At 46.4% G+C, this 25802-nt stretch overlaps 1 protein-coding gene across 1 annotated transcript in view; it reads right to left on the bottom strand.

The window, feature by feature from the left end:
* FLT4 (fms related receptor tyrosine kinase 4) overlaps positions 1 to 25802 on the bottom strand; it is a 284750-nt gene that overhangs the window by 74968 nt on the left and 183980 nt on the right. Inside the window, exons 7-9 of the mRNA XM_073568005.1 lie at positions 25162 to 25333; positions 8275 to 8392; positions 7800 to 7969 (exon numbers count right to left, since the gene is read on the bottom strand). Of these exons, the coding sequence (XP_073424106.1) occupies positions 7800 to 7969; positions 8275 to 8392; positions 25162 to 25333 (460 nt within the window). The remainder of the gene's footprint in view (positions 1 to 7799; positions 7970 to 8274; positions 8393 to 25161; positions 25334 to 25802) is intronic.

Raw genomic sequence — 25802 nt, 5'->3', positions numbered from 1 at the left:
ACCAATGCACACACAAAGCGAGAGAGCTGTCAGTTTATGAGAGTGGAGCGAGGAGAAGCTGCCGGGGACCTGCCTCGGACTAGTCATTTGAGAAACATAAAACGTACATGGCTGCCATAGCGCAGCCAGTCTCCGATTCACGCTAACCATGTGTCAGACACTGTGTACTAGATGTGTGTGACCAGCGCCCTATACAAGCCTTTTTGGGTGCAATTTAATACTAAGTAATCATCCCCTACATGAATTGGTAGGCCGCGAGTGGTCGTCTCATCAGTATTTTGCACCTTTGTTGCCGCCATCTTTACTACGTGGGTTTGCTGCATCCCGATAATGCATTAGTTCGGAAACCTGGGCAGGTAAATACTGCTGCCCCTTTTTAGTGCTGTGTTAATTTTTGAATTTTTTGGGGGTAATTCTAATTCCTGTTATTGAGGTTTTGCTTTAACTTTAGCGTAGATACTCGCAAGTGTAAGCAGTGTTTTGAAGCTGGCCAGGATTGTTGGAGCTCTTTGCTACCTACTAATATTGGCCAGCTACTGAACAGTGCTTACAAGCTAGACAGCAGCAGTGGTCATCTCCTAGGCAATGAGCTGTAAACAAAAGTGTTAACTAGTGATGAGCGAGTATACTCGCTGCTCTGGTTTTCCCGAGCATGCTCAAGTGATCTCCGGGTTTTTTGGCGCGCTCGGAGATTTAGTGTTTGTCGACACAGTTCCATGATTTCCGACTGCTAGACAACCTGAATACATGTGTGGAATTCCTAACAAACAGGCAGTCCCCACATGTATTCAGGCTGGATAGCAGCCGCAAATCATGCAGCTGCGTCGACAAACACTAAATCTCTGAGCGCGCTAAAATACTCGGGGAAAACCCGAGCAACGAGTATACTCGCTCATCACTAGTGTTAATATCTCAAGAATGCCTGTGATTAAGCAGTAAATTGCAAAAGTGCTTGTTTTTCTAAGCACTATCTTACAATATATTATACAGCAGTGAAGATGAGATCAGAAATGAGTGAACCCAAACTGTAAAGTTTGAGGTTCATACCGGACACCTAGTGTCCAGTGCTGGACTCCAAACACAGACCTCTCCTGGAAGCTCGTTTTAGAGTTCTGGAGTTTGAGGAGGAGAAAGAAAGCGAGAGAAAGACAGAAAGAGAGAGAGAAAGAGAGAAAAAGAGAGAGAGAATGTCTCAGCACCAAAGTTCAGGTCACTATTGATTTCGGGTTTAGGGTCAAGTTCGGGTACAGTCCTGGTATCTGAGCCGAACTTTGGACATCCACATTTCAGCTCATCCCTATTAATGATGGTGGCTAATTGGTGCTTAGTCCACATCGAAGGACACATTTTACGTGTTGCTTGTATGTTATCCACGTGTTTGTGTGGTTTTTGGCTAGACTCCAAAACTTACTGATAGATTACTTGCTTTCCATTTCGATAAAATAGCAGTATGCACAAGTTGACTCTGAGAATTGGATGTCAATTGCCCTTTCTACTCTTTGGGTCCATGGAAAAAAATCAGACATCTGAGTGTGGTCCGATTTACATAAACTGGCAATATATGCAATGTGTACGGTGTGAAACCCCAGCTGTCAGCAACGCAGATATACAGTGCAGAGGCAGCTCCAAGTTTCTATGTCTCAACTTTTTCATTCACTCTTTGACATTTTTGTCACATTTTTTGCAGCATTTGCTTTGTGTGCATTCAATAAAAATAAAAAGCAGTGTGGGAGGAACGGCCCCCGTCGAGTGTCCGGGCCGGAACCAGAGGAGCCGTCATCTGAGTTCCGGGGGAAACTGTTCCCGGGGGACAGGATTCGAGGACGGACCGCTGTGACTGACAGGTGGGCTGGGGAAGGGACCGGTATAAAGGAGGCGGGGAATTCCCCAGACGATGAGTCAGCAGACCGGGACAGACACAGCAGGAGAGCGTGGGAGCGACTGCCAGCTAGGGCGACTCACCAGCGCCAGGGAGGACGCCGACTGAGGACTCCAGAGGGACGGTATCCAGAGAGCCGTCCAAGACTTGTTGCCCCTCTCCATCCCGCGGCCACTGCGGCCCCAGCACAACCCGCGACCGCTGTCGCCTCCCCTCTGCCCGCGGCTGCGGCCTACCCGTGGTCGCCTGCGGCCGCCTCCCCTGAGCTTGTGACCGCAGCCTGTACCCTGCCACCCGTGGCCGCCCAGCTTTCACCAGTGGCTGTGGCCAGCACCGCGCAGTCGGCGGCCACGACTGTCCCGCTCCGGTCCGCAGCAGGAGTCGGGCCTCTCTTGATCGCGGACTCCCGGTTGCAGCCGGTAGCTGCGCAGGTGGACTGTCACTCGCCACTATACATCGCTGCCACCTGCCCAGGTCTGGGTGCTGAGGCCCATCCGTCTATGGACTCTGCCGGGGCCTGTGGGGCTCCAGTGTCCTCAGTACGCCGGAGAGCGAGAAGACTGCGTCAACACCTCAGCAAATGGGCCCAGCAACTATTTCGCCGAAAGACCACCAGCCCGAACGGCGAGGGACATCTGGACGGCTAAGTAGACTCTAGACTTAAGGACCCATAGTCGGCCAAACTGCTGCCCTATAGTGACCGGCCGTTGCCGGGAGTAGTCGTGTGCGGCGTTACTGTGTTTGCTTGTTTAGAGCCCCTGCGTGGGCAACCTGTGTTACCCCTGTTTCGGTGATCAGGCCGTGACTGAGGAAAGTCCCATAAACGTATTCTTAAAAAGCACCGTAGTTGTCTTGTGACTCGACACTGCATCCTGCGTACCTGCGAGCACCACAGCTGTGCGAAGGAACTGTACGCTGGATGATGTGGCTGCTGTACATGGCCGGATAGCTAGATTTTTTAAATTTCTTTGCTTTTGCCTTTTCACAATCCAGACAAGCTCTAGTCTTTTTAGATATCTATTTGCCATACACATAAGGATTGAGGATTAAATAAAAAAAATAAGCAACTGCGCCAATTTTTATTGCACCATATACAGAACACCCTAAATAATGTATTCATTGAATTGTACAGGTTGTTCTTATTATGGGACATACAATATGCATATGTTACTGTTTTGTGAGTTTTATTTACTAAAATGTTTTAATGGGTATAATTTAATTTTTTCATGCTGTTATTTGAGAAACTTTACAAAATATTTAACTTTTACATATAATCTTTATTTCCATTTCCGCTACTGCCCTCCAACAAAGTATGATAACCTCCACAAGTTGGATCCCACACACAGTATGACATCCCCTACAGCTCCCTATATACAGAATCATGATTCTCATAGTATGATCCCCCTATAGCCCCAACACAGCTTCCTATACACAGTATGGTGGTCCTATGGTCTCCCTTGCAGTTTCATCCCTCACAGTCCTCAAACACAGAATTATGACCCCCCAAAGTCCCCCAACACGGTATGATGGCCTCCACAGGACCCGTAACAGTGTGATCCTTCACAGCCCACAAAATTATGAAACTCACAGTACCCCAAGAACAAAATAATGACCCTGAGAGCACCCCTAACACAGTGTAATCCCCCCAGCCACCAATCACAGAATTATGAGCCTCACAGTGTGATTCCTTACAGTCCCCCAACACATATCACTCACACAGTATTTCTCCCCCCCCAGCCCCAGCAAAGAATGATGACCCCGTAGTATGATTTTTCAAAGCTCCTCAACACATTATAATATCCTCCACACGGTACAACCCCCCCACTGCCCCGAACAAAGAATGATGACCCCACAGTATGATTGCTCACAGTCTCCCAATACAATATGATGGAACGTACAATATGAGATCCCCCACAGTCTCCAGACACATAATAATGGCACCACAAATGAATGAAAAAATAAACCAAGTACTATTCATTTCACCTACTCACCCTCAGTGTGTGGCTCTGGTATTTGCTCTGCACACTGAGGCTCCACATGAGGCGCAATCTAAAGACATCATCGCTCCTGCTGCACTGAGACACTTAGTCACACAGGATAAATGGTGGAGAACGGAGCCGACAGCTCCATCCTCCACTGTTACATTTACCGGAATCTGCATGTCAAGGATGCAGAAACCGGTGAAATCGGGACGTAGGTGGAGAGGGAGGCCATGGCATGCAGCCCACGTCCACTGCTTCCAGCACTTTTGCTGTCCTGGTCCCTGGGCCGGATAGGAACAGCCAGAGGGCTGGATGTGGCCCACCTGCTCCAGTTTGCCCAGTTCTGGTACAAACAAAAATTCAATCTTCATATTTATGAGTTAAGGATCAGTAAAATATTAATTGTAATTGTTTTATCACAGAAGAACTGTCAGTGGATCCAAAGTGAGCTCCAAACAGGGTTGTCTTCTGCTGACCTTTGGGTTCTATCCTGGTCCACTGGAGGATCTTCGGATACACAAATGGGCCGGTACAAGCCTGCAAAAGCAGTTGCTTTTCTGTTCCAATTTTTTTTTAAAGAAATTACCTTGATATATACGTACAAAAGGGTTTTGTCTTTCATTGTATGAAAAGGTTCATTCCTGATGTTGGTTGAGTGTCACGCATCATTTATTTTTTTCTTCTTTCCGATTACTTCTGGTTGATGATTATCACTTGATCTTCATGCTGGTTCACCTTGACGAATGGAAATGTTCTGTAGGCGACACTGGGATGGGGCTATGAAAACCTCTTGAGCTGATGCCCTCTCCTCCGTGGGCTCCATAATAGCGGTAGGGGCTGTATACATGGTATGTAAGTCTTTTTATCCAGAGGTCCATGAAACTTTTCCACACTCGTTAACAAGCGACTGACATGCTGAACACAGACTTAGATGCTTTGCTCTGAAACTATTTCCCTGTCTGTCATCCGCGTGCACTAAAAATACGGTGTCTCAATTATCTTCTACATATGACACATACAAGTATATTCTGATTTATAGAAATATCCTGAAGGATTTTATTTTTATTGTAAAATTACAGCATTACAAGACATTTACAGACATACGGTCATAATCAAGAGTTGACAATTCCAGAAACACAACCATTATGACATGACTTCCAATTATCGCAAATGTTACAATGTCCAACCTCATGTGACCCGGAAAAACATGATCAGAAACACATGCATGACAGTGACATGTGCTGATGGGAACCACATGCTGAGATGAATGATTAGAGCAGACGTGTCCTTTATCATAAAGATTTTCACATGTTCCTAATTTAGATATAATGTCCTAATGGTGTCAGTGCAATTTCTGTGTGTATCTTATGTGTGTACTGTATATGTCACCTCGGCACGTTACATGTAATATTAGTATTTTTTTCCATTGATGTATGTGCCAAGTTTTTATTTTATGAGATATTTACAACGCTGTAGCTAGAAGAGAAAAAAAGACCACCCTAGCGCAAGCATCGATACTCATTTCCACTACTGCGCTCATTCCATAACTCTTGGACCAAATTCCCAACTCTCATGCAATGTTCTGCAGATCCAAATTACCATATACCAAATTCAGTTTAGTTACAGTTCATCCGCCCTTTCAAAGAACAGATCTATGGAGACCATTTTTTTTGACCCTCTGATTCTAGGGTTTGTACACTCAGGGACTGCAAAAAGCCCCCTAGAAATCAAGGTTAACTTCTGAGATTATCCAGCTATGGTCAGTGCACTTAACATCTGTGCACAAACATGTCCGCGAGGAATGGAGTATTGATCAGACCTTGAGGGATCATAGTCATTTAGGAACCTTCCCAATTAAATGGGAATTTACTAGATATGGAATGCATTATATGGAGGCCATACTATACAGAAATCGGGAAAGTTAATTAAAAATCTTCAATAGTAGACGCACGCCATCATGGGAACATTCATTGTTATATGGCTGAGGATCTATTTTTTTTTAGGTAATATGAGGGATGTATACAGTACTTCTTTAAAGTATACTCCACTTCTGGTTTTGCTTAAGAAAAACTGCATTAAATTTGTGATATGGGATTCTAGCCATAAGGGGTTAGTCCAAGAATATAATATTGTTGACCTGTTGTTAACACCCGAAAGCTTAGCTTAGTTTGCTGGAGAATAGCCACTATACAGTGCCCAATGTGCTTTTCTGGCTCTGTACACTACGTACTTATGGGCCTGGAGACCTGCAATTAGCTGACTGGTCATCAATGTTGTATTCATATGTAAGATTCCCTCTTGAAGGCATGTACGGTATGTTGTTGCAATGCGTTATGACGTTTGAATGATTAATAGTCTGTATGGATAGTGATAGGTTGTGTTCTGCCAAATACTAGGCAGCCTACGGGGTTAATAGTTGAGACTACTAACCCTGTAGGCTGCCTAGCCCAGAGTGGGAGGAGAAAGAGTGAAGGGACAGAAAGGAGGTTCCTCTCAGGAGTCAGATAGGGCATAGCTCACAACTAGAGCAGACCTCTGGTCTGATTAGTCACCACAGCCGCATGAAGTGGGTGTCCCTGAAGTGAGTGGAGACCAAGGAAATGGATAGCATGATCCAGAGTAGAGACAAGGAAAAGTGTCAGAAGGAGTGAGTGATTTTCAGGATACAAGGCCTGGGGCAGGAAGCCTAGCGAGACAGTAGAGAGTTGACTGACAGTCAAGTGACGGAACAGAGCTGAGAAGGAAAATGGGACAAATAGAGAGTGTCCCGCGTAGTATTTCCAAGGCGTGAGCAAGCAGAGAAGCAAGTAATGGTTATAGTGGCATAAGTAGCTCCCCTAAGAGGAAAAGGATGCAGGTTGAGAAATAGGACTCTTGCTTACTGGTTAGAGGTGCTGTTTTTGGAGACTAGGGAAGCTCCTGAAGTGCTGTGCTGGGGAGTATTGAAGCTAGAGAGAGAGCCTCACTGACAGAGAGCAGAGCGAGCTCTGGAAGGTGTATAACGATGTCATATGTTCTAAGAGAAACGTCCACTAAGCGTTGTACTCGTTATCCCCGTGCATACTTCCTCATAAGTTATTGTTTAGTAAAAGACGGTTTATTTTTGAGTGGTGGTCTCTCTCATTGAGCTCTACCACATGAGGTCCTGGTCACCCAAGGTCAACGGCATCATGCGGCCTGCAAGGACATAGTGCCCCCATAGATAAAGTCAACAATCCCAGCCAGGATCTCCATTTATCTGTAGCGTGCTGGGGCTTGGAAGACGAGTACCTCGCCCACGGCTACAGCCACGCGACACGTTACACATGCACCTGGCAATATTATAGATCCATGTTGTATGGATCTAATATGAAACCTACAGAATTCTGCGCCCATCTTAAACCCATATTATATTTGTTTGCATGACTCCAATATTCAAGAAGTCACACATTTTTTTAGAGGGCAATTTCTTGGAAATCCATGAGAAAAAAAACATTTTCTACCACTTGGTCATTATTGCTTGTAGAGAAGGATACTGGTCCCGTGGCCTACAGGATCAGATACTTTCATAATGTCCCCCTGCAGCGGGTGATACAAAGTATTTGCAAAGCTACCCTTTGTTACCAGTGGCGGTACTGAGAAATCAAGCTTTGGAGCCACATGCAAATTAGTCTGGATGTTTATTGGGGCGTGTCAATGTATTCAGAGTGCATTGACATCCCTCAATATCTAGGCTAATTTGCACGTTATTGTAAAGCTTAAAGGTTGTCCACTATTTTACTTAAGATAGGTCATCAATGTCTGATCGAACAGGGTCTGACAGCAAGCACCCCCGGATGTACAGTACACTGTGGCGGCCACTAACAGAAGACTGAGCAGCTCCAAAATTGAGTAGAACTGGCTGTGTAAAGGTGTAGAGCTTTACATCAGGTCTGGTCATTGCCCTACGTCATGCTTACCATTCACCACCAGTCGTACATTGACCCGTTGCTGCAGTCCAGCCTGCTGGTTTTTCAATATCAGCGTGTATCTCCCAGCATCCTGCTCTACTATGTCTCTGATCTGCAAAGAATGTAAGGACTGTCGATGCTTGCCGTTGCTGCTGCTCACCGGCCTCCCATCTTTAAACCTGAGGGCAATATGAAAAAATAGGTGAAATGCTACACTGCTACCGGCAATCTGCCACCACTAGAGGGAGCTTAGGAGCCTAATACATTACAGTCAATAAGTGGAGTAAACAGTATACAGTAAGCTCTCAGGCTCCCCCTAGTGGTGACACCAAGAAGCCTTTTTTCTCTCTCTTTTGTTTGTCCATGGTGATAGCAGGGGATAGCATACCACTCTAAAATGTTAAGAAAGTCCTTGTAAATTACAGAAGATGATTCACAGATGTAGACACACGCCATGGAACAAGTATATTAATTGCGGTCATACCACTGAAAAGTAGGTGATGGGTAAGCGGAAACTTTCACGGACAGTTTTGCCAACTTGTCTCCAGCTGTGGCCTCAATGACAGTGTTCTCCGTAGTCTCCACAGAAATAAAAGGCTTTTCTATGGAAGAAAACACAAGTTGAAAAAACAGCAAGAAATGTAAAGAAATCATTATTATTTTGGTACAAGACTATCTTCATCTTTATAAATTGATAAGTGCAAATAGTAAAACAAATCATGTTCCTGGATGTGATCCACCATTAGATTTTTGCTTAATTGACAGTAACAATGGGATATTTTCGATTCATTGTATGTCCCTGTAAAGGGCAAACTACCGTAAATGTATTCTACAATTTCATTTTAGTTTTACACGGCACTATTATTTGTTTAATATAAGATAATGTTATTGCAATATGGATAAAATATCTTTCTTTTGTGTATGGCCATCATTGATGACACCAGTAATTGATCATATTAAAATTATACTAACCACCATAGTGGCCGCATTGAGACTTGTGGTGGAAGTGCTCCCTGTACTGCACTGCTTCTCCTTTGCTGTGACACTGTCATACTAAATACCTCCTGTAGATGGAGCAATGTACAGAGATTTCTGCAGCTTTCATTTAGCTTCATATGAAGCCACAAGAGCTCCCTCTAGTGGTGGCAACATTCTATCAGAAATATAACATTTACCAGGTCTCCCTATAACTATATCCAGGTGCATGAATTGCAAGGAAAATAAAAACAGTTGTGCACCACTTTGTATTCTAAGATAACAATGAGTACGCTGTACTGCCAGTATATACTGTGTGACAGCATGATGTACTGCCAGTATATACTGTGTGATAGCAATGTGGACACTGTACTGCCAGTATATACTCTGTGATAGCAATGTCTACTCTGTACTGCAAGTTTATACTGTGTGATAGCAATGTGGACGCTGTACTGCCAGTATATACTGTGTGATAGCAATGTGGACGCTGTACTGCCAGTATATACTCTGTGATAGCAATGTGGACGCTGTACTGCCAGTATATAATCTGTGATAGCAATGTGGACGCTGTAATGCCAGTATATACACTGTGATAGCAATGTGGATGCTGTACTGCCAGTATACACTCTGTGATAGCAATGTGGATGCTGTACTGCCAGTATATACTCTGTGATAGCAATGTGGACGCTGTACTGCCAGTATATACTCTGTGATAGCAATGTGGACGCTGTACTGCCAGTATATACTCTGTGATAGCAATGTGGATGCTGTACTGCCAGTATATACTCTGTGATAGCAATGTGGACGCTGTACTGCCAGTAGATACTCTGTGATAGCAATGTGTACACTGTACTGCCAGTATATACCCTGTGATAGCAATGTGTACACTGTACTGTCAGTATATACTTTGTGATAGCAATATGGATGCTGTATTGCCAGTATATACCTTGTGATAGCAATGTGTACACTGTACTGCCAGTATATACCCTATGATAGCAATGTGTACACTGTACTGTCAGTATATACTGTGTGATAGCAATGTGGATGCTGTATTGCCAGTATATACCCTGTGATAGCAATGTGGACGATGTACTGTCAGTATATACTCTGTGATAGCAATGTGTACACTGTACTGCCAGTATATACCCTGTGATAGCAATGTGGACGCTGTACTGCCAGTATATACCCTGTGATAGCAATGTGGACGCTGTACTGCCAGTATATACCCTGTGATAGCAATGTGGACGCTGTACTGCCAGTATATATCCTGTGATAGCAATGTGGACGCTGTACTGCCAGTATATACCCTGTGATAGCAATGTGGACGCTGTACTGTCAGTATATACTCTGTGATAGCAATGTGTACACTGTACTGCCAGTATATACCCTGTGATAGCAATGTGGACGCTGTACTGCCAGTATATACCCTGTGATAGCAATGTGGACGCTGTACTGCCAGTATATACCCTGTGATAGCAATGTGGACGATGTACTGCCAGTATATACCCTGTGATAGCAATGTGGACGCTGTACTGCCAGTATATACCCTGTGATAGCAATGTGGACGCTGTACTGCCAGTATATACCCTGTGATAGCAATGTGGACGCTGTACTGCCAGTATATACCCTGTGATAGCAATGTGGACGCTGTACTGCCAGTATATATCCTGTGATAGCAATGTGGACGCTGTACTGCCAGTATATACCCTGTGATAGCAATGTGGACGATGTACTGTCAGTATATACTCTGTGATAGCAATGGGTACACTGTACTGCCAGTATATACCCTGTGATAGCAATGTGGACGCTGTACTGCCAGTATATACCCTGTGATAGCAATGTGGACGCTGTACTGCCAGTATATACCCTGTGATAGCAATGTGGACGATGTACTGCCAGTATATACCCTGTGATAGCAATGTGGACGCTGTACTGCCAGTATATACCCTGTGATAGCAATGTGGACGCTGTACTGTCAGTATATACTCTGTGATAGCAATGTGTACACTGTACTGCCAGTATATACCCTGTGATAGCAATGTGGACGCTGTACTGCCAGTATATACCCTGTGATAGCAATGTGGACGCTGTACTGCCAGTATATACCCTGTGATAGCAATGTGGACGCTGTACTGCCAGTATATATCCTGTGATAGCAATGTGGACGCTGTACTGCCAGTATATACCCTGTGATAGCAATGTGGATGCTGTACTGCCAGTATATACCCTGTGATAGCAATGTGGACGCTGTACTGCCAGTATATACCCTGTGATAGCAATGTGGACGCTGTACTGCCAGTATATACCCTGTGATAGCAATGTGTACACTGTACTGCCAGTATATACCCTGTACTGTCAGTATATACTCTGTGATAGCAATGTGTACACTGTACTGTCAGTATATACTGTGTGATAGCAATGTGGATGCTGTATTGCCAGTATATACCCTGTGATAGCAATGTGGACGCTGTACTGTCAGTATATACTGTGTGATAGCAATGTGGATGCTGTATTGCCAGTATATACCCTGTGATAGCAATGTGGACGCTGTACTGTCAGTATATACTGTGTGATAGCAATGTGTACACTGTACTGCCAGTATATACCCTGTGATAGCAATGTGGACGCTGTACTGCCAGTATATACCCTGTGATAGCAATGTGGACGCTGTACTGCCAGTATATACCCTGTGATAGCAATGTGGATGCTGTACTGCCAGTATATACTCTGTGATAGCAATGTGTACACTATACTGCCAGTATATACCCTGTGATAGCAATGTGGACGCTGTACTGCCAGTATATACCCTGTGATAGCAATGTGGACGCTGTACTGTCAGTATATACCCTGTGATAGCAATGTGTACACTGTACTGCCAGTATATACCCTGTACTGTCAGTATATACTCTGTGATAGCAATGTGTACACTGTACTGTCAGTATATACTGTGTGATAGCAATGTGGATGCTGTATTGCCAGTATATACCCTGTGATAGCAATGTGGACGCTGTACTGCCAGTATATACCCTGTGATAGCAATGTGGATGCTGTACTATCAGTATATACTCTGTGATAGCAATGTGGATGCTGTATTGCCAGTATATACCCTGTGATAGCAATGTGGACGCTGTACTGCCAGTATATACCCTGTGATAGCAATGTGGATGCTGTACTGCCAGTATATACCCTGTGATAGCAATGTGGACGCTGTACTGTCAGTATATACTCTGTGATAGCAATGTGTACACTGTACTGCCAGTATATACCCTGTGATAGCAATGTGGACGCTGTACTGCCTATATATACTCTGTGATATCAGTGTGTACGCTGTACTGCCAGTATATACTCTGTGATAATCGATTTGATGGCAGTATATACTCTGTGATGTCTACCCTATTATGGCAGTATCTTAGGCCTCTTTCACACTTCAGTTATTTGCATCAGTTAAAATCCGCCAAAAAGGCAGACAAGCGGATCCGTTCTCAACTGATGTGAACGGATGGCACAGGATCCGTTTTTAGACGGATCCTGAAAATGAGGAAATTTAAAGGAGAGAGAGAGAGAGAATTTTTTTTTGGTCCGGCACCCAGACAGAATTTGGGGTTAATTCAGTGTCTGGAGGATCCGCCGGCCAAAAAAACGTTGCAAGGTCCGTTTGGAAATCTTTGAGGATGTTGACGGACACTAACATTGTGGCGGATCCTCAAAAAAACGGATGCAACGGACGGCAATCAGTCAGGATCCGCCACTAATGAAAGTCAATGGGGAAAAAAACGGATCCGCAAAGAAAAATGGCGGATCCATTTTTTTTCAGAATTGGCGGATCTTGACTGATTGTCAAAAACGGAAGCGTGAAAGAGGCCTTATGTACTCTATTATTTGCTGACTGGAAACATGAGCCATTCAGGTGACAATATTGTCAATTTGAAGCTAAATCCTCATTTATATCAATGCTGCCACATATGCACAATTATTTGCCTCTGTTGAATGCAGTGAGAATGTAAGCCCCCGACCTGTAAAGGGGGCACATGGGATTAAAGAATCATTACCATTAATGCTAACTTCTGTTTCTTTTGTGTGAGATGTGCAAGGGTTAATGAAAACGGTGGGATCAATCTGTGCAGGTTATTGGGCAGAATTCAGAGACCTGGATACTGGTTTTCCCTCCAAAAATATGGACCAATTGGATGATGAACTTCACAGGGAGGCGGCTTTCTGACCAATATTTAAGGCTGACAGGATGTCTGTGCTGGCATTCTGACCAGGCTCCAGGAGATTTTTACCCTCCCACCCCTTTGTTTTTTCGTTAATCATCTTGTCGCATTGCTTTATTGCAGGGATGTAAAGGCCCTTTTACATTTAGCGATGCACCAGCGATCCGACCCGGTCAGGATCGCTGGTGCATCGCTAAATGATCGCTAGTGAGCTTTCACACAGAAAAATCTCACAGCGATGCAGCAGCGACGCAGCGGATGATACTCACCTTTCACACACAGCGATCCTGACGTCCTCCCGCCCGCGTCCAGCGTCGCTCGTCTCACACAGCAGGAAGCAGATGACGAGAAATGGAGCCACCCGATCTCGTGCGATCAGCGACAGACAGCAGGGGAGACGGTCGGAGGTAAGTATCACACATAGCGATATCGCTATAACGTCACAAAATCAGTGACGTTTTAGCGATATTGCTAGCGATATCGCTATGTGCAAAACCCCCTTAACACTAAGTCATCCGGCTGTGTGATCTTTATTAATTATTTATAATGGAATTGGTTGACCGACTCGAGTCAAGTAAGGACTGAGTCGGTAAGGTTTTATGGCTTTTTAAAGTTATATTTTACGGTTGGAAATTCATCCTTAATAAAGCACTGCGGCCTTATTTATCCAACCGATTGTTGAGTATTTATTCATATATGGTATTAATTGGTTTCTATTTGACATTTAATTAAGTTTTGTTAATTTAGTAGTCCTTTAGCAGTGCTAGTCTCCAAATTGTATGAGGACATATCTGGAGGTTTGTGAGGACATCGGGGCAGTCTTGGGCCTAGGGCCCGGAAGAATTATTGTTATGCCTCATGAATGAGACATTTTTCAGACTGTCTTGGACATCTTAGGCTACTTTCACACATCAGGTTTTCGGCGTCAGGCGCGATCCGGCGTCGTGCCGGAGCGCCGGATCCGGCAAATATTTCGTAAAACCGGATGTGACGGATCCGTTTTTCTGCCGGATCCGTCTTGTTCTTGACAGACAAAACCGGATCCCTCTCATCCGGTTAATCCGATTTTGTTCCGTTTTTTGGCGGATTACGCCGGATCCGGTTTTTAAAATTGACCCTTGTGGCCTTCCGAACGGGATTGGCTACTGAAAAACTATATATAGCGTGTTCCTACAGCCCTTCTTTGACAGGTTGTAGAGGAGAAAGTGCAGGTTGGAGAGAAGAGCAAGTGACTGGCAAAGATGGATGTTGTGATTGGAAATATTTTGAAGAATTTGGCGGATTTTACAGCGGAGGCGAATCGTTTGAGGGTGATTGTTCTGGAGAAGGAGAGAGCGAGACAGCAGCGCATTTAGACGACGTTTGTGGATCCACCCCATCACAGCCAAGAGAATGACGCGTGGGGTCTATTCTACACTCTGCATGGACCTTAGACGAAACCCGGATAAATTTTTTGGATATGTTCGGATGAAAATGGAGAATTTTGATTACTTGGTGGAGCGCATTGCACACCTCATAAGAAAAAAGCGGACACCTATTGCCGCTTCTCTGTTTCACCCGCAGAGCGTCTGATGGTGACTTTAAGGTAAGCCACATTTATTGGATGTGCTCGCATCAGAGCACACTTTCACTGCAATCTTGTTGGTGGTAGTTTGTATCTCCAAGTGTTATAGCTGAGTTTTGGTATGTAATGCTGTGATTTTAAACTAATTGATTGTTTTTTAATTCCCCACAGATTTCTTGCAACTGGAGAATCCCTTTCGTCACTGCATTTCCAGTACAGACTCGGGATTTCCACCATATCTGGAATAGTGAAGTACACATGCCGTGTGGGACTCCTTAGCTGAAGAGTTTTTACCAGAGCCCACAACAGAGAGGTGGATTGAAATTTCAGAAAAGTTTCAACAGATATGTCAGTTTCCGAACTGCTTGGGCGCTGTGGACGGGAAACATATCCGCATTGTAAAGCCAGCCGGATCGGGATCTGAATATTTCAATTACAAGGAATATTTTTCCATTGTCCTCATGGCCATCGCTGACGCGGAATACAAATTTATTGCTGTTGATATCGGGCCTATGGCCGCTCCAATGACTCTCAAGTTTTCAAACTGTCTGCCATGGGGCGTAAACTGTATGGAAACACCTTCCAGTTCCCACCCCCTAGACCGCTGCCGCAAACATCTGGTCCACCTATGCCATTTGTCTGTGTAGGGGATGAAGCCTTCCAGCTCTCAGAACACCTTTTGAAACCGTACTCTAGCAGAGGATTGTCAAGAACAAAACGCATTTTTAATTACCGGCTCACAAGAGCAAGAAGAATGGTTGAATGTACCTTTGGTATTTTGACAGCCAAATGGCGGGTCCTATTGACTGCGATCAACCTCAAGACAGAAACTGTGGACGAGGTGATCAAAGCTTGCGTGGTACTCCACAATTTTGTTATCTGCAAGGAACCCATTTCCATTGAGGACACCTCTGAAGAAACCACCTTGCAAGATTACCATGACATTACCACTAGAAGTTCTGTGACGGTTTCAGTAATGAGGGACAATTTTGCACTATACTTTATGTCACCTCAAGGCAGAGTACACTGGCAGGATGACAGAGTGTGAAAGATTTGTGCCCTTAACCAAACTTGTGTACCTTCTGTACCAACAGTATATACCTTTGCCAACCAAAGTTGGCTATCTTGTCATGGTCTTACTATTTTTACCTTTAGGCCACAGGTGTGTACCTGGTTGTGTTTTATGCAAAGTATTTCACCTTGTAACAAAAGTTGTGTACATTGTTAGGAAATCACCAACAATAAACACAACTTTTTAGGTGAAATACTTTGCTTCAAACACAACCAGGAACACAACTGTGGCAAAAAGGTAAAATGTACCCACAGTTATATACCTGGTTTTGAATACCTTTTTACCTTTGAAATACCCTGTATTTAAACTTTTTTTTAAACATAGTTCGCCGCAGAAAGAAATGACAGACAACCATTGTGAAACGATAATTTAACTTTTATTTAAAATATTTTTTTTTTTGTAAAATGTTTTTAATGTGCAAAAAACTTTTTTAATAAAGGTTTTAAAACCAATAGGCATTTTTATTAAAAAACACATTACAAATCTGTGTAGTGTGGGGTGGAAATACTGCTGGAGACACTTCGACACTGGGAGTGTGGAGAGAGGACTGGGATCGTGGTGGGGAAGGAACAGTTAGAGGTGAAGGTGTGGAAAAAGCTACAGAATAGGTGGACATGTGGGAGGCAGAAGAGGTGGTGGGCGGTGGAGTGGAGGGTTGGGCAGGGACTGTAGGGGCAGATGATGTTGATGGCAAGTTGTATGGGGAAGGAGTTTGGTACGGGGAAGGAGTTTGGTACGGGGCAGGTTGCTGGAAGTGGGGAGATGTCTGGTACTGGGGAGGTTGCTGGTACTGGGGAGGTTGCTGGTACTGGGGAGGTGGCTGGTGCTGGGGAGGTGGCTGGTGCTGGGGAGGTGGATGGTATGTAATAGGAGGGTGAGGATGGAAAGTGGCTGGAGGGGGTGCAGGTGGAGGAACTACTGTGGTGGGAGGAGGAGGTTGGGAGGTAACGTGCTGGAGAGCACCGTGGCATGAATGCATTACATGCATCTGCTGGGTAGGAGAGAGCGTTTCCATGCGCTCCACAACAGACCTGAAAAAGGTGTGGTTTGGCGAAGTTCTTGCTTCTGAATGCATGCTTTGCAGAAGTGTCTTCACCTCCAGAATGCTGGAGTTGATCTGCTGAAAGCCTGCGGAGATTTGCTCTGACAAGACTTTTAGACAGTTCTGGAAAGACGCATTCAGATGCAAGAACTCTGGCGCATAAGTCTTTTCCTGACCCCTCTGCCGCTGCCGCCCAGTACCCGCAGGTGTACTAGAGGTGGCAGGGGCAGAAGGGTGGGGTAAAGGGAAAGCGATCTCCTCACCAGCAGCTTCATGTAATGTAGGCGGCCACGATGCTCCTGTGCTGGTGGATGGGACAGATGGGTCGAATGTGTGGGAAGGCTGGGAAGGTGCAGATGTACCGGGGCGGTCGAAGTGTCCCTCGGTGCCGGTCTCCTCAGGGATCGCCTCAGAAGGGTCCAATCGTGCAGGCTCCCGAGTGCTGCTCACCGTGCTGTGGAATAAAGAGAAAAAAAACCAATTAAAATAGTGACATGGTATGGCCCTGGCTGAAAAGTTACATCTAAACATTTTTTTTCACATGTGCTGTGTGATATTTACCTTCTGGTGACCATTGTTTCCCGGAGGAACGACAGGGCTTGTGCGTACTTGTACTTGCTCCTGCGTCCTCCAGATCCACTCGGGGCCCGCATCTCTTTATTGAACTCCTTCTTGAAACGATCCCTCACAGACCGCCACCGCTTCACAATTCTGTCCCCTGAAACGAGAAAGGAGTGGTTAGTATACAACATCAGTGTTTCCCAAACTCCAGTCCTCATGGTCCCCAGGGGTCATGTTTTCAGGATTTCCATAGTAAATGGAAATGCTGAACACATGATCCGTGGGGACCACGAGGACTGGAGTTCGGGAAACACTGGTTTACATCAAGCAACCGGTACTGTATTGTGATAAAACACTCCGGGATCGCCTTTGCTGGGGTCAAAGGTCACGTGCGTTCAGCATGGAACTCAGCCGCAGAGCTGGGATTCGGGTATAACTGACACTGAGTCAGGTTTATTAATGGTGAAAGCAATGCATAAAGAAATAAAACATAAAACAAATCCTTGCCTGTCCGGCGCTAACTAAACAAAGTACAACCTAACTACCAACTGGCGGGCTTCTCCCGTCCAGCCAAACCACAGTTGCAGTGGGCACTGCTCTCACTCACGTGTGTCTCTCACACAGACAGGCTCTCTGTGTTCCCAGGCTGAGACACTCACACAACCACCTGGCATCCTTTTATATCCACCTCCCATTATTCATTAGCAAGCAGGTGCGATACTGACCAGACTAGGCCACATAGGAAAGGAATCTGGGCGAGATATACCTGCCCTCATCCACTAATCTCACATGATTCTCACATATCCCCCCCTTCTGCTCAGACCACTCCGGTCGAGCAATGACACCCGCCAAACAGTGCACTCGGGACAGGGCATCTGCATTTCCCATCTGTACCCCTGGGCGGTGCTCCACCGTAAAAGTGTAGGCCTGCAGGGCAAGGAACCACCGGGTCACCCGGCTATTCCGTTCCCTGTTCAAGTGCATCCACTTGAGAGGGGCATGGACAGTGATCAGCCTGAACTTTCGGCCCACCAGGTAATATTTGAGGGCCTCTAGAGCCCACTTAATGGCGAGGCACTCTTTTTCTACTACTGCATACCTTTGCTCGTGTTTATTCAGCTTCCTGCTGAGATAGAGGACTGGGTGTTCCACTCCGTCCCTCACTTGTGAGAGTACGGCCCCGATACCGGTATCAGAGGCATCCGTTTGTACCACAAACTCACTGCGGAAGTCCGGAGTCACCAGTACGGGCTGAGAGCAAAGTGCCCGTTTTAGGCTATGGAAGGCTTCTTCAGCCGCTAAACTCCATTTAATCATGACGGAGTCTTTCCCTTTTGTAAGATCTGTCAGGGGGGTAGCGATGGCTGCAAAATTGGGTATGAACCGGCGATAATAGCCGGCGATCCCCAGGAAGGCTTGCACCTGCTTCTTGTTGACAGGTTGTGGCCAGTCCTGAACCGCCTGAATCTTATCAACCTGGGGTTTAACAACACCCCTCCCAATTACATACCCCAAATACCGGGCTTCTTCTAGCCCGATGTGACATTTCTTGGGGTTCGCGGTTAGACCTGCTTCCCACAGGTCGTCAATCACAGCTTGTACTTTTTGGAGATGAGTCTCCCAGTCCAAGCTGTAAATGACAATGTCGCCCAAATAGGCCGAAGCGTACTGCCTATGTGGCCTCAGGACTCGATCCATCAGTCTCTGGAAGGTCGCCGGTGCTCCGTGCAGTCCAAACGGCATATACACATACTGAAATAAACCTTCCGGCGTAGCAAATGCCGTCTTTTCTCTGGCAGCCTCCGCCAGAGGGATCTGCCAATACCCCTTTGTTAGGTCTAGGGTCGTAATATACCGGGCTTTTCCTAACCGATCTATCAACTCGTCGACCCGGGGCATGGGGTAGGCGTCAAATTTTGAGACCGCATTCAGTTTCCTGAAGTCATTGCAGAACCGGATGGTGCCGTCCGGTTTAGGAATTAGCACAATCGGGCTGGACCAAGCACTGTGCGATTCCTCAATGACACCTAACTCTAACATTGCCTTCACTTCTCGGGAAACGGCTTCACGGCGCGCTTCCGGGATTCGGTAGGGCTTTACGTGAACTGTGACACCAGGTTCCGTTACGATGTCATGTTTTATTAGCGTAGTCTGCCCGGGTTTTTCTGAGAAAAACTTTTGGTTGTGAAGTAGAAACTGCCTGACCTCAGTCTTTTGCCGCTCCGAGAGAGTCTCTGCAACCCGTACCTCCGGTACGGTATGCGAGCAGACAGGACGGGCCAGCTCCGCTGACAAGGCAGACCGATCCTTCCAGGGCTTTATCAGATTTACATGATAAATCTGTTCAGGTTTCCGTTTACCTGCCTGGTATACTTTGTAGTTTACTTCACCAACTCTTTCCTTGATCTCAAAGGGGCCCTGCCACTTTGCCAGGAACTTACTGTCCACCGTGGGGACCAGGATCAACACCCTATCTCCGGGTGCAAACGTACGGATCTTGGCGCCCCTATCATAGATTCTTTTTTGGGCTCCTTGAGCCTGTATCATGTGTTCTTTGACGATAGGCATAACAGCCGCAATACGGTCCTGCATTTGTGTGACGTGATCTATCACTGTTTTAAACGGAGTGACCTGACCCTCCCAGGTTTCTTTTGCAACGTCTAACAGTCCGCGAGGACGTCGGGCGTACAATAACTCGAAAGGCGAGAATCCCGTGGAAGACTGGGGTACTTCCCTGATGGCAAAAAGCAAATGCGGAAGTAAATAGTCCCAGTTCTTCCCATCCTTGTCTATCACCTTTCTCAGCATCTGCTTCAGAGTTTTATTGAACCGTTCGACCAACCCGTCTGTTTGAGGGTGATACACGGATGTGCATAACGGTTCGATTTGTAACAATCGGCAGAGCTCCTTCATTACCCTGGACATAAAGGGGGTCCCCTGGTCGGTGAGGATCTGTTTTGGTATACCGACCCGACTAAACACATGCACCAGTTCCTTGGCAATCGTCTTGGTGGCCGTGTTACTCAAAGGGATGGCCTCCGGGTAACGAGTGGCATAATCCAAGATGACCAGGATATGTTGGTGTCCACGTGCAGACCGTGGAAGGGGTCCAACTAAATCCATCCCAATCCTCTCAAACGGGACTTCAATAATAGGTAGGGGTACCAAAGGGCTACAGAACCGGGGCTTAGGTGCAGAGGCTTGGCAGTCAGGACAAGACTCACAATATACACGAATATCGTGATGCATGCCTGGCCAAACAAAACAGTGTAATATCCTTTCGGTGGTTTTCTGGACTCCCAGGTGACCTCCCATCACATGTCCGTGGGCCAGGTCCAGCACCTGCCGCCGGTAGGGTTTTGGCACGACTAATAGTTGCACCGTACCTTCCCCCTTTTTCTCTATCTGATAGAGTAAATCATTCTCCAGAACCATGTAAGGATATGCCAGCCTAGAGCCAGGTTCTACGGGTACCCCGTTTATCACTTTTACATTTGTCCTAGCCTGAGAAAGGGTAGGATCCTTTATTTTCTCGCTTTGGAAGTAATCTTTCTGAACTTCTAAATCCGGCAAACGGGGAGGTGGACGGCTGTCGGCCTCCTCCTCTTCCCCGGTCTCCTCCGTATCACCCGCCATGACTGAAAACGGGAACTGCAGGTCATTTCCCGCAGACTCTTCCCCCGAGTCTTCCGGGGAGACCTCTTCCAGGGGTTCGGGACCCCCACACGCCCTGGGAGAAGAATCATGTACACGATTACCCAAGGGCATCAACTGATTCTCCCACAATTGCCAGAAGTGGGGAAAATCCCGGCCCAGGATAACATCATGCAATAACGCCGGGACGAGTCCCACTTTATGTTGCACAGACCCATAGGAAGTAGTAATGCATATGACCGTGGTGAGGTACGAACAGGTGTCTCCATGCACACACGTTACAGAAAATTTGTCTGATGGTCCAGTCGGGGCTGACACCAGACTGGCCTTCACCAGAGTCACCACACTTCCCGAGTCTAACAATGCCACCACATTTTTGCCATCAACAGTTAAATCACACAAGTGTTTTTCCGCATCCTTTTGACCGGCATTCACACTCACTACCCGTGCAACCATAGACATGCGGTTTTTAGAGTCTGTGACGTCGCACAGCATGGGTTCAGTAGTGACCGGACAGTTCGCAGCAATATGTCCCATCTCTTGGCAGCGGAAACACCTAACGGGCCCCTTGCTTAGACCATAGTTAGTTACTCTCGGCCTCGCAGTGCGGGCAGTCCCATTTTCCTCCCCCACTGTCTTAGGGATTTTTCCATCTCCCCTACTCCCTGGAACAGTCTTACCGGTTCCATGTGGAGATGATGAAGAACGAGGTGGGGTAACGTCGTCTCGGAGTCCTTCCGCCACGGAGTAACGTTCAACCAGATCCACCAGTTGATCTGCCGTCGTAGGATTTCCATGGCTTACCCACTTCCTCAGGGCTGGCGGTAGAGCTCTCAGGTACTTGTCCATGACGACTCTCTGGATTATCTCTGGCGCTGTCAGCACCTCGGGTTGTAGCCACTTCTTCGTCACGTGGATCAGGTCGAACATCTGTGACCGCGGTGGTTTATCCGGCTGATAAGTCCATTGATGCACTCTCTGTGCACGGACAGCGGTCGTCACTCCCAGCCGGTCCAAGATCTCGGCTTTCAGTTTGTCAAAGTCCTGCGCAGCTTCAGGCTCTAAGTCATAATAAGCCTTTTGGGCCTCACCGGAAAGAAATGGGGCAATCAGGCCGGCCCATCGTGCCTTCGGCCATTTTTCTCGTACCGCTGTCCGTTCAAACGTGGTCAGGTATGCCTCGACGTCATCTTCGGTCGTCATCTTCTGCCAGTACCGACTCACGTGAATCACTCTCGACTCGGCTTCCAGGTTAACCTCATGTAGGCTTGCCAGGCGCTGCGCCACCTGCTGGAGAAGCGAACGATCGGTAGCTGTCATGTCCACCAACTCCTTCAGCTGGGCCATCATCACCCGATTAGCTTCTTGCTGGACGGCGGTGGACTGTACCAGCGCTTTCACCACGTCCTCCATGCTCATGCTTGCAACGTGATGCCCGCGTTCTCCAACACAATGTGATAAAACACTCCGGGATCGCCTTTGCTGGGGTCAAAGGTCACGTGCGTTCAGCATGGAACTCAGGCGCAGAGCTGGGATTCGGGTATAACTGACACTGGGTCAGGTTTATTAATGGTGAAAGCAATGCATAAAGAAATAAAACATAAAACAAATCCTTGCCTGTCCGGCGCTATCTAAACAAAGTACAACCTAACTACCAACTGGCGGGCTTCTCCCGTCCAGCCAAACCACAGTTGCAGTGGGCACTGCTCTCACACACGTGTGTCTCTCACACAGACAGGCTCTCTGTGTTCCCAGGCTGAGACACTCACACAACCACCTGGCATCCTTTTATATCCACCTCCCATTATTCATTAGCAAGCAGGTGCGATACTGACCAGACTAGGCCACATAGGAAAGGAATCTGGGCGAGATATACCTGCCCTCATCCACTAATTCCACATGATTCTCACAGTATATACTTACGCTCTTTAATCTGGGCCCGAGCATCGAGGTCCTCCCAGCGGTCCACAAGGAGCGAACAGATTTCCTCCCAGAGTCGTCGGGTAACGATCAGGTCAGCATGGCGGCGGTCAGCCATATTCCATAGCGGCTCCCTTTCTCTGACGAGATCGATGAGGTGGTCCACATCAATCCCTCCATCCTCACCGTCAGAGTCGGGAGCACGCTGTGAAGGCTGTTAAAGAAAAAGACAAAAATAACATAATTAGCCTCCACAAAAGAAATAAAATAAAAAGTGCAAAAAACAAAGCAAAAATATTTATACTTACACGCTGGTGACCGCCGCGTTGCTGTCGCCGACGACCCTGGGAGGCACTGCGAGGACCTCTTGGCCGAGCACCAGATTGGGAAGACTAGAGAAGAAAACAAAAAATGTTATGTCTTTGGATGTAGGCATTTGTTTGCTGTGTGTGGTCTGCAGAACATTGTTTTCTATGTGTTGTGTGTAGTGTGATGCTGTGTTTCTGCGTTTGATGCCAAAAACTTACCAATTGTGAGCCCACTCCAGGTGTCTGTCCACCCCTTCCTTCTTCTTCTGGGAGCTCCTCTTCATCTTGTGATTCCTGTTTTGAAATAAAAGGCAATGAATAGACATATATTACAGAGATGATGGATTTTGGAAATAAAAACTTACCGTCAAACGCTGACGATGAGAGGGAGGGCTCCCAGAAGAAGATGTGCTGTCTTCCTGCTGGCTAGACTCCATGCCTGTGGGTGGTGTTACTGCTGCTGCCAGTGCTGCCACTGTTGCTGCTGCTGCATCTCTTGGGCGGCTGTTGAATAAAGAGAAACAAAGGGCCAATGAATATCTTGATATTCCATGGCCCTAGTTTGGAGGAATGGGGGATTTGATAATTACCATCTCTCATCTGCTGCTGGACTCCCCTCCTGTTGTTCAGCATGCTGCTCCATTTGGGGTGGTGGTGGTGCTGATGGTGCTGCTGCAGTGGTCTCCTGCCTTCTCCTGCGCCTGGTTGCTGTCTTGGGTGGCATGTTGGGTGTGGCTGAGGGTCCCACTGTCATGCTTTTATATATGTGTCTTGTGGGCAGAGCTACTGAGCATCCGGCGCATTGCGGCGCTCATAGGCTTTCATTGTGTGAAAAAGCTGGACACGCCGGATCCGGCGTGTCTGGCTTTTTCGCCGGAGACAAAAAACGTTACAGTAGCCGTTTTTTCCAGACGCCGGATCGCGACACATTGCCGGATCCGGCGAAAACCGGATGAAACGCATGGCCATCCGGCTCGATCCGGCTCTAATGCAAGTCAATGGGGGGGGAAATCGGATCTGGCATTGCATTTCGCCGGATCCGGTTTTTGTCAAAAGCGCCGGATTGCGCCTGACGGCAAAAACATAATGTGTGAAAGAGGCCTACATGCTGTATTGCAGTCTCTCATATTGTTTACTGTTGCTATGTTTTCTTGTGTTTTGCATAGCTGAAATCCTCCCTTTCCATCAAGTTTGTCCCTTCTGTCGCCTCTTCTGGGTGTGATGTCACTTCCTTCTTCTTCCCCCTGTGTCTCAGTCTCCATCTTGGCTTCATTAGAAGCTTTCAGCCTGTCTGCTTTCAGCCTGTCTGAAGAAAGTCTTTTTTACCTGCTGCTGTTTACAAGAATTCTTAATGAAATCAAAGTCTCTTCTGGATTCTTCATAACGTGTGTGCCGGTAGCTGAGTTGAGCTATCTGTGACCGTCGCCAATTGTAAGTAAGGTGAAGAGATTCAGCATCTCACAGAGCCATATTTACAGCCACAGACCCCGGGGACAGAATAATTATTGAGTGTCATATCTCTGCCTTCCCTGTGAGGAAGATGTCAGCCAGGGAAAGGGAAGGCTGGTGGGCCTCAGGAAATCAGGAAAACTGTACTGCCGGATAGAAGGTCCCTGGTACCAACAGTGAAGGTTGAGGCGGGGGGGGGGGGCAGGTCAGGCAGAAAGGAGGCAAGGACTGATCGTACACAGGACAAAGGGAATATCCCCAAAATGGGACTCTGTCTCAATATGTTTGCGGCAGCCATGTGTAATCGAATTTCACAGTAAAGCAGAACATGTTAAATCGGACCTATGGTCTCCTGTCATGTCTGTAGCCGGACGGGAAGGTAACAAGGACTCTCTTCAATGAACTTCACCATGCAACACACACAAGTCAGACTCCTGATTAGAAGAGGAGTTTCAGGGCAAAAAGAACCCAAAGCTGACTGAGAGAAACGTCATGAGTGTACCCCCTCTCCTAACGCTATAGGTACTGTGCTACCTCAACCCTATCAGCGGCGCTGACTGTGCAGCCATAATACCACAAGGTAACCCGCACCATTTCCCATTCATTCTGTACCGTGCACAATGACCTCGATGCTCTGCTTGTGTTGCCAGGTCTCACTCATGGCATGGCACACGTACTGCCCCAGGTCCGTTTGGTTTATATTGGGCAAGGTAAGAATACTGAACATTTCCGTGTGGCCTTTCAGGGGCACCCGATCAGAGTGCTCTGTCACATAGCGGTTATTCTGAAAAGAGAAAATGTTAATGTACTTTTATGTTTATCTTAAAATATATACAGTATATATATATATATATATATACACACATACAGTATATATATATATATATATATATATATATATATATATACGTTATTCTATAACTGGACCATAAAATACTGCATATTATTTAGGCGTAATATATATATAAAAAATAAAAACTTTTTGAAATGCAACACCTGTTTCGTTTTCTGCATACAGCTCATATGCAGCCATTTGTGTCTTCATGGTAACAGGCAAATTCTATGAGTAGGCTGATCCTTCAGGCATGCAATATTCCCATGTATCTGCCTCCTCTTTTACCTCCTGTATTAGGGGTGAAGGTTATGAAGTAACACATGGCTGTTGGATCATACTACACAAGAAAAGACATAGGTTTGCATTGGAACTGTATACTCAAAATAGCTGGATATTTTTTAATCAAGACTATCAATTT

The sequence above is a fragment of the Dendrobates tinctorius genome, unplaced genomic scaffold (genome assembly GCF_039654945.1).
Source record: "Dendrobates tinctorius isolate UK_male_01 unplaced genomic scaffold, ASM3965494v1 ptg000020l, whole genome shotgun sequence".
Classification (NCBI taxonomy): Eukaryota; Metazoa; Chordata; class Amphibia; order Anura; family Dendrobatidae; genus Dendrobates; species Dendrobates tinctorius.
The sequence above is the reverse complement of the archived record's forward strand: the minus strand, read 5'-3'. Positions and strand labels throughout refer to the sequence as shown.